This window comes from Magnolia sinica, unplaced genomic scaffold, assembly GCF_029962835.1.
Source record: "Magnolia sinica isolate HGM2019 unplaced genomic scaffold, MsV1 ctg167, whole genome shotgun sequence".
NCBI lineage: Eukaryota > Viridiplantae > Streptophyta > Magnoliopsida > Magnoliales > Magnoliaceae > Magnolia > Magnolia sinica.
Window position 1 is genome coordinate 108,556 of NW_026682771.1, and position 9,457 is coordinate 118,012.

Sequence of the window (9,457 nt, forward strand, 5' to 3'; positions counted from 1 at the left end):
CTCCTCATGGGTCCCAAATCCATGGGTTCTGCCCCCTTGTGGGCATCCATGGATTCCGCGGGCCACCCACCCTGAGTGTGCCCATGCATCCCATGGGCCACCCCACTCGAGCACGGTGTAAAAATGCCCCTACATTAAAAGTACTTGAAAACTTGATAAACAAGGCCATTGCAACCAGTGTTTTACTCAAATAACTCAACCAAGTGAGCCAAGTCAGCATGATTGAGATCGAGTGGGCCATTCTTCTCAGTGGGCCTGCCTCACAGAAGACAAAACCATCCTCTAATAGTCTCTAACCTTTAAATCGTAGTTCAACCGAGTTTTTTTTACTCAAATAACTAAACCAAGTTTCTAGTTAACTCAAGTTGATCAAGATCAGGTTGATTTAAGAACTGATGAAGAGGTGGGTATAGTGCAGAATGCCACTATATGTATTAGCACCAAAGCCAGTGACCATCTGTTGTCTAAAAGACTGAAAATCATTAGTCATCTCTTAGAGTTTATCAGCCCATTGTTGACACAAACTCATCCTATCGGATCAATGCTGGTGACACACCTGCGGTTGCTGGTATATGATTGGTTGAACACTTAGAATCTTTCCTTTGATGACTCGAGCCTTGCAAAGGACGGTGACCATGTTGGCGAGGCCCAGGCGTTCATTCAGTTCGAGAAGGATTTCTACACTATGAGCAGACTTTCTTTCCACCTTGATTGTGCCAACCTATTCAAAGAATTTAGAGAGGTTTCATTCATCTGTGCCATCAGATCCTTACCTGCCTGTTTCACAAGTTCAACATAACTGATGACTTTGTCAAGTGCATTCATCATTTCAATATTTGCTAGAAACCCACCAACTAGATAATCAAAAGTGGGGAAAAACTAATAAGAAAATGGATGCCAATCAAAATGCAACTGCAAAATAATAAGACAGCATTGATCCAAACAGTCCATCCGGCAAGTCATGCCATTGATGGGTAATTCCCTATGAATTGTACAGATTTGGATGATCATACACATTTGATAGGTGAACATCTTCCTCTTCATTGCAGCTTGTCCAGCCAAACTTTTGCCAAATGATTATTGTATTTGTAATCACTAATTCATATTGGCTAAACATGATCCATAAAGCTGGCCCAAGTAGCTGATAACAATCAGTGATGAATGCTGACTGTTCTAATATTTATTTTCTATCATTTATTTATAGGTTCTGATAGGCCAATCAAGCCCCATATGGAGATGAGATTTCCCTAGAGTAAATGGGACAAGACACTTGACGAATGGTATGGATCATGGACCATATTGCCACATATTCAACTCAAATGTTTAGAGAAAATGAGTACATTGGTGTGCAGCTTTCAAGTTTGATTACCCAAATGGAAAAATGCCCAAATAAATTCCAAGGAATTATATGATCAGGATATGCATAGTATACATGGGGCCCATGGTTCAGTTACTTGGACAATTTGTGGCCCACCATTCCATCTGACAAATTCTCTTCCATAGGACAATTAATCTTTCAATTTATGGCCCGCAAATAGACCATCGAGAGGAGAATGCACCAATGGTCCACATTCAACTAAAAACAGGCCCAAGATTGCTAGATAGGGTCTTCCAATCAGGGAGATTTTGCAGCTTAAGCTGCCACAGCAGGGCCACAATAGACTGATGCTCTGTATAAATGAATCATGGACTTCACTAGTATAAACTGAAAACACAAGTATATCATGTGTATTCTTGGTCCATGTAATTCCTGGGAAAGGAAAAACTATAAAGCTAATGTAGCATACTTGGAATTCTTTTGGAGCTAATAACCTGATCAGAGTCTCAAAAAACCTTGAAATGAATTCAACAAACAGAAGACTAGATTAAATCGAGCTGATTTCAAGAAACAGGAAAGAAATTCAAGCAAACTAACAAATACCTGATTAAAAACAGGTTAGATTCTTGGAAGTGGGGAGTGAATTCAATTCACTTGGTTAGTGTGTAGAGAATATCTGAAAATGATTAGTAGGGAACTGAATTTAGAAAACAAACAAAGACCCAAAAAACAAAAGAGTGGATTCAATTAAGATCGATTGGATTTTTGAAAATTCTCAGAAATTTCATGCTCTTGAGAATTTAAAAAATTCCAAAATCATAAAACTGAGAAAAGAAAGAATGTGAGATAATTGAGCCTGATATGTTTAATGCTTTATAGGAAATGCTGCCAAAAATTTCCCAAAGGTTGCATTTGGTTGCACCAAATATCATGAACTTCATGATATTTGGTGCAACCAAATGAACCTTAAATAATTTTATATATATAAAAAAAGAGAATTTCTATCACTAGGATTTCATATTTTTTGGATTGGGAAGTTGTAATGTACATGCAAGGGACCACAACTAGTGGTGCCGTACAATCTTGCCCCACAATCATTTGACTTGTGTAGGACATCAGCATCACGAAAACATTAGGCCCAGCTATCATGCTCTGTTTTTCTTTTTTGAAAGATAAGAATTTATTAAGAGGGGCAGCCCCAAGAGAAACTACCAACAAACAAACAAACCAAAAAAAAACAAAAAAACAAACAAAGCCCAACCCACTCCATTTTTCTAACTCATGCTAGGACATATGCCCAAAAATGGGGCAGATCCAAAACTCAAGTGGACCACATGATAGGAAAATGTGGGGAGGGAAATGCCTACCGTTGAGACCTTCACCTTCTGGGATCCACCGTGATGTTTACATGCCATCCAAATCATTCATAAAGTCATTCCCACTGGGATGAACTGGAAACAAATATATATATATATATATATATATATATATATATATATATATAGCCTGATCCAAAACTCGTGTCCCCATGAATGTTTCAACCATGGGCATTCAATCCCCACTGTTTCCTGTTGTACGGCCCACTGTAGTCTTGGGTGTCTCATTTTTTGGTTCATGTAGTAACAAGAGCTGTAAAATGGATGGAAGGGGTAGATTTCTCACAAACATCATGGTGGGGCCCATGGTGGGGCCCACCTAGGTTCCAACTGCAGGAACTTCCTGAGGTTAATAAGGGCAAACAATTATTCACTAACTTGTGCATATCCACTTCCTGAAATTTCTCTCCTAGTGAGCAGCTAGGATCATCCGTAATGTATGTCTAAAGTGGGCCCATCATTTGGAGGGTTACATTGGTTGTGTCCACGTGTATAAATCTCTAATCTGCCAGCCTATCAGGTAAGGGCAGCGTGGATTTGGAAACCCTGGATTCAGAACCCCTGTATTTGAAACCCCCTGTATTTGAAACCTTCATATTGTGTTTGGCACCCTGGATTGGGAATCAACTCTAAGTCCAAAAGTAGCTATGAATGATATATTTACATGGGTTTGAATTTAATTACTTAATCAACTTTCATATTTCTAATTAGTGACGTATGTAATGTTTGACACAATGGTTATAATAAGCCCGCTGAAATATATGTTTTGCCTGAAAATGATGAAATTTCAAGTCTTAGATGGGCCACAAGCACAAGATCATGTTAGAGTGACTAACCAACGATTTTTAGTCGTTGATTTACATGCATAATGTTTGGACGGTGCTGATAATCATATTAAAGTAATTATAGTGATGCAATTGATAATCTAATTGTTTTTTGATATCATTAGTGGGTCATGTGCCCAATAGAATAATAGTATGGTGACACATATGTTACAAATGCAACTATGAAAGGATTTTAGGTGTAACCCAAGCTCTCACGTTGGATTTCAAACCCCCACTTTGGGGGGATTTGAAACCCGCAGTTACTTAATGCTGCCAACAACCAGGGGATTTGAAATCCCCCCAAATCCATGGTGCCAACCGACCCCTAATTCTTCTTAAATTAACAGACATAACCACATTTATACCTCAATTAGCTTATCTTGGTTTCTACTTATTCAGCAGATAAGTATATTTGGTTAACAACATACTTATCAGCCAAAAAGTAAAAAGTATGTTTGGTTAATCTTAATTAAAGAGGTGACTTCTACAATGCATCATCCTGATATTTAAATCAACAAAGATAAAAGGACGTACTTTTTTCCCAATCTGGGTTGAAAAAATTGTAGGATGAGTGGGCGCTTGTTCATTGCACGTGGAAGTAAGAATGTAAGAGTAAAAGAGAGTATAATGTTGCAAATGGAGGAAGTTTGGATGCCTTTTTATAGGTAAAAGTTGGATTTTTTGTAAAAAATAATAATGATGATGATGATGATGATCTGCCGATGGTCAGATTTCTGACGATTGGGAGATGCACGATCGAGTACATCGCATATGCAATCGCATATCCTCACACATTTTGCATATGCGATCGCATATGCCATCATGGCATATCGATATGCATATGGGATTTCGCATATGCAAATATGTGGTCGCATTCAGCAACACTGGCCTTCACTAATTTATAAACAGAGTAACATTCACCTACAACCCAGAACATGCTAAACTAGCATGCAACCCTGTATTTTCATCCCGACATTTCACTTGTGTATGACATTGGTGCATCCTGACAGTAGACCTCACTAAGAAAAACTGACCTCTCCTGTGAAGAATCAAGATATGAATGAGCTTGTAAGGTACCAGTTCAAACACGGCAAAATCAGGTAAAGAACTTTATAATGGAGCTGAAACCAAGCAGAGAAGCTCAGAACCTGTTCGACACGAAAGTCCCAATCACCAATGGTAATCTCCGTCATCATTATCGTCACCATCATCACTGTCAGTGCCCATTGTCTCCCTCGCTCTCTTCACATGGACGAGGAAGGACAGCACACATAGTTTGGTAAGTCAGATGACTTTGATTCCAAACAGGATGGGATCAAGAAGAAGAACCCGGATGAGATTTTGAAAGGCAGACATATGAGACTGAGGAGGATTGAAATGATTTTACCCCGGAGATAGAGATATCTTGATGCAGGAACTAAAGTTCAGGAGAGGGAAGGAGTTCAGTCTCCAGTCAGAGATCCATTAACCCCAGACAACTCAAATTCAGGCAAGGAAGGGTGATGGGTGAGACCCTAAATGGCAACATTCAATCCTGACCATTCATTTTACCAGCCTAACAATTACTAATCTCAAACAAAGTATAATTAACTGTGATTAATTTTCCTAATTCTCGCCATCATCCCATACCTTGTACAAAATTTGTTCATAACTTGCTCAATAATGTGTGTAATTGCACCATGTTAGACTCATTTTCAGTGTAATTTAATACCTTTCTTCTTATAACAATATTGTGAAACTTTGATGTTGTCTGCCAACAGAAACAGGGTCAGAATCAAGAGTGATGAAATCCACATGATTTAATTTCATAAATGTATTCCATGTGACTTCATAGCTTCGACTCCTATCTTGAGAACCCAAGTTTGAGGAAATTTTGGCCTATATTTTCAGGGATATTTTCAAAACTTATCCCATTAATTCCAGTAATTGATAAGATTCTCAGTTCGACATCCAAGCTCCTAATTGAATAGATGGTCTTGCCCACAAATAAATCCGGTCCATACACTAGGTGGGTTATGTTATTAAAAGCTGTGGGACTGGTAAGGAAACTTCAGTCAAGTTTTTTTTCAGCCATACATTTATTTTGTAAACTGTAGCCCACTTGATGAGTAGACCATCCTGATTTTAGGGCAAGGGCATTTACATAGTGGTACATCTCTGATGAATGGATTGGATCTCATACCCATGCGCCACTCTGGCACATCTATGGTGAGTACATGAGCTTCCTTGTAAACATGTGTAGACTAGTCAATGCATTTCAATTGTAAAGTGCATCAAATTGTATCCTTGAAATAATGTCGGATTCACAATTAGTATAATGATATGAATAGAATTGTTCAGACAGTGAGCAAGAACTTCACCTTGTTATCTGAGAGCTTCTACAAGTTCATGTCACTATTTCTGTAAATATGGAAGGAAACATGCTTTTGAAGGAAAGCAAAAATTTTATTACTTGTACAGTAGTGTAAAATATGGAAACCTCTCTTGAAGGCTGAAATCAGATAAAAAATGAAAATTTGTTGAGAATAAAAAAATAAGCCGGCGATCAAACTCAAGGTTACATCCGAGCCAAAGAGCAAAATATTTGATAAACCCAAAGACACCAAGATTAAAAAAAAAAAACGTTTATTGCCTGCGAAGAAAATTGAGACGTTTGCCAAACCCGCCTTTTTTTTTTTTTTTTTTTATATATATATATAGAGCTGAAGCCTAAGAATGTGGCAGCTATGTCACCATCTCCATCATCAACAGGTGGTCTCAGTGCCAAAAGCAGAAGTTTTCGTGTAACACCTCAAATACTCTAGGTGGTCTAATTGGTAGGAGCAGCAAGAACCCATCGCCTCATTCAGGAGGTCGACTGGTAGAAGAAACAGTGATAGCAAGATGATCATGAACACGGGATTGCCAAACATCTTACAGAACAAAGAATCGTGACCACCAATCTCTTTTTTAACCTCCAAACCTTCTTTTAATGCTCTTGCAAGCTTAAAACCATTAAAATGAGGGAACCAAAAGATGGCCTCTCCTGTGAATAATAAAGACGCACTTAGAATACACAAAAAATAAAAGACAAAATCAAGAAAAAGACTTCACATGTCATTTGAGGTGAAACAAAAGAATGGAAGCTTGGAACCTGTCTGACATGAAAGTTGCGGTCAACAATTGTCATCTCCTCTTGCTCACCCTCATCACATGAAGAAGAAGAAGAAGAAGAAGAAGAAGAAGAAGAAGGCGAATGAGAAGCACAAGGAGAGCATGCAGAGTCTGACTCTGCACTTGACGAAGCAGATGACTCTGATTCTGAACTGGACGGGACTGACAGCAGGAACCATGTTGAGAATGCTGTCTGTGGAAACTATAGTTCAGGAGACATAAGGTGATTAGTCTTCAGTCAGAGAACAATGGCCCCAGAACACGCTGATTCATGCGAGGAAGAGTGGTGGGAGACAGACACCCCAATGGAAAGGAAGAATTTGGAAGGAGAAGCTTTAGAAGGAAGAGAAAGTTAGGTGGTTGTGACTTGATTAGTAGGAATGGTGAAGCTCAAACTGTTGTGTTAAGGCCCGTTTAAAGAGGTGCTTGAAGTAACTGCAAATAAGCTCGTTGAGACTAGGAAGAGCAAGGTGAAGGAATTTGTCAGTGCATTCAAGACCATGATCTCTCTCCAGGAAAGCAAATAAGACAACTCTGGTTGATTACCAGACACGTTGCTATCATTTTCTAAAAATGAATATTGTGACTTGCGGATGCCTTCTTTTCATGATGATTGAAATGTTTAGATCAAATTTATGGGCTTAGTTGTGACTCATATGATCATAACCACCATTCCCATGGAGTTCTATTTAACTAAAGGGCAACAATTTCAGATTTATTAATTAGCTGTCAATCTGAAACAGTCAACAGATGTAGATCTGAAATCACCAATAGAGCTGGCTACTCCATGTATAGATCTTTAACCAAATATTTAATACTATAGCATATAGCAGAACTGTACCCTTGATATTCAATCTCAGGTCCAAACCAACAAATCAGTCACTAAATAAATGAATAAAAGCAGATCAAATACCAAAGACGATATATAATGAATATTGCACCAAAGAACAAAAAGCCTACTAAGTGAAAAATGGTACTTTCATGAAACTCAAAATATCCCAAAGTATCCATATCCCGTAAAAAAAAAAAAAAAAAAAAAGGATCTGAAATCAAAACCTTCAATTCATCGACTGGGCCCCACAGATCAGGCGGTGAGCATGACAGCCCCGCCAGCCTCCTTGATCTTCTTCTCCGCGGTCTTCGACACTAGATTCGCTTTCACGACGACAGGCCGCCCCTCCGGTAGCATCCCCTTACCGAGGAGCTTGAAATACCCAAACTGCGTGAGATCGATCACAGGGACTTGATCCGATGGTGCAGATTTCGCCTTCTCCTTGACGTCTTCAGGTATTAGGGACCATAGGCGGTCGATATTCAATATCGGACGGTAGAATTTGTTCCGGAGCTTGTGGAAGTACCGCATCCCAACTTTCCCAAAATACCCCGGATGGTACTTGTCAAAGAGGATCCGATGGTGGTGCATGCCACCAGCGTTTCCACGGCCGCCTGGATGCTTGCGGTGCTTTCCGATACGACCATGGCCGGCGCTGACGTGGCCGCGCTTCTTCCGGTTCTTCTTGAAGCGAGTCGTCATGGAGGGAATTAGGATTAGGGTTTTGGGAGGGTTTTGGGAGGAATGGAGAGGAAGGGCGGGGGCAGAAACCCTAAAGAGAACGTGAGGACTTTTGCGGTTGGGTACTTGCCCCACCAAGAATCCAAGACTGGGAGCGGATTAGGTGTTACCCTTACCGTGGGGCCCACCTTGATTATATGTTGTATATCCTCGCCGTCCATCCGTTTTTCCAGCTTATTTTAGAAAATGACAAAAAATAAGCAGATCCAACTCTCTCGTGGACCACACCACATAAAACAGTGTTGATTGAACACCTACGGTTAAAAACTTCTCAGGGTCCAGTGCAAGCATATCTTATAAAAGTTTAATTTTGCCATCGACGGTTGATAATGTCTAACATACCGGGTAAAGGGGAAATATAAATATAAGCTTGATCCAGAACTTTTGTGGCATACAAAAGGCTTTAAATTGCTATTCACTACTTTTTCCAGCGATAAGGTCCACCTGAGATTTGAATCCGGATCATTTTTGGCATAACCTCCTAAAATAATTTGGAAAAAAGGATGGACGGCGTGGATGTACAACAAATTCATCAAGTGGGCCCCACATGGCAAGGGTAATACCCACGAAGCTATTCCCCGGTAACGGCTAATCCGCTCCCCACCACGACCCAGCTATGGACGACCGTCCCGTCATGGGATCTGTGGGGCCACCATGATATGTGTTTTTATCCAAGCCACGCATCCATTTTGAAAGATCATGTTAGGCATGAGTTCCCAATGGAGGTAGATTAAAGGCTTGACTGAACCACACCACACGAAACAGTAGCGACAATCAACACATCGTTCAAACCTTTGAGGGCCCACAGTGATGTTTATTCGCTATACATCCGGTTCTTAAGGTAACATAGGCCCAGTGAAAGGAAAACTTAAATACCAGCTTTATTTAAAACTTTCGTGGCCTCCGTGGATTTTTATACGTAGGCATTCAATCCTCACTATTTCCAGTGGTGTGGTCCACTTCAGCTTTTGATATCCCGACACAATGGCTGATGATGGTTAGTGGTCGGTGCTCTATGGGCCCTACTATGATGTATGTGTTTTATCTATACTATTCATCCATTTTCCAGATCATTCTAGGGCCTGATAACATACACCAATGTGTTTAGGGAGTGATACATTAAGTTCTTTGTCAAATTGATATGCTATTGTTGTCACAATGCACCAGCATAACTTCCTGCTGAAGTCCTAACTCATTCATCATTCCTTTCAAC

At 39.9% G+C, this 9,457-nt stretch overlaps 1 protein-coding gene across 2 annotated transcripts; it reads right to left on the reverse strand.

The window, feature by feature from the left end:
• Positions 1-410: 410 nt before the first annotated feature.
• Positions 411-8,276, reverse strand: LOC131236064 (large ribosomal subunit protein uL15x-like). Of its 2 annotated transcripts, none has more exons than XM_058233153.1 (2): positions 7,728-8,276; positions 411-721 (listed from the first exon to the last, which is right to left on the reverse strand). In XM_058233153.1, exon 1 carries the CDS (start codon positions 8,203-8,205, stop codon positions 7,756-7,758), a length of 450 nt encoding a protein of 149 aa, XP_058089136.1. In that variant the 5' UTR covers positions 8,206-8,276; the 3' UTR covers positions 411-721; positions 7,728-7,755. The 2 variants fall into 2 exon arrangements, with proteins under 2 accessions (XP_058089136.1, XP_058089135.1); XM_058233152.1 differs by having other exon boundaries at positions 411-773.
• Between the last annotated feature and the right edge of the window lie 1,181 nt (positions 8,277-9,457).

What these genes read in the sequence shown, in the direction of transcription:
- LOC131236064 (XM_058233153.1), bottom strand. Translation starts at nt 8,205, where the DNA reads ATGACGACTCGCTTCAAGAAGAACCGGAAGAAGCGCGGCCACGTCAGC.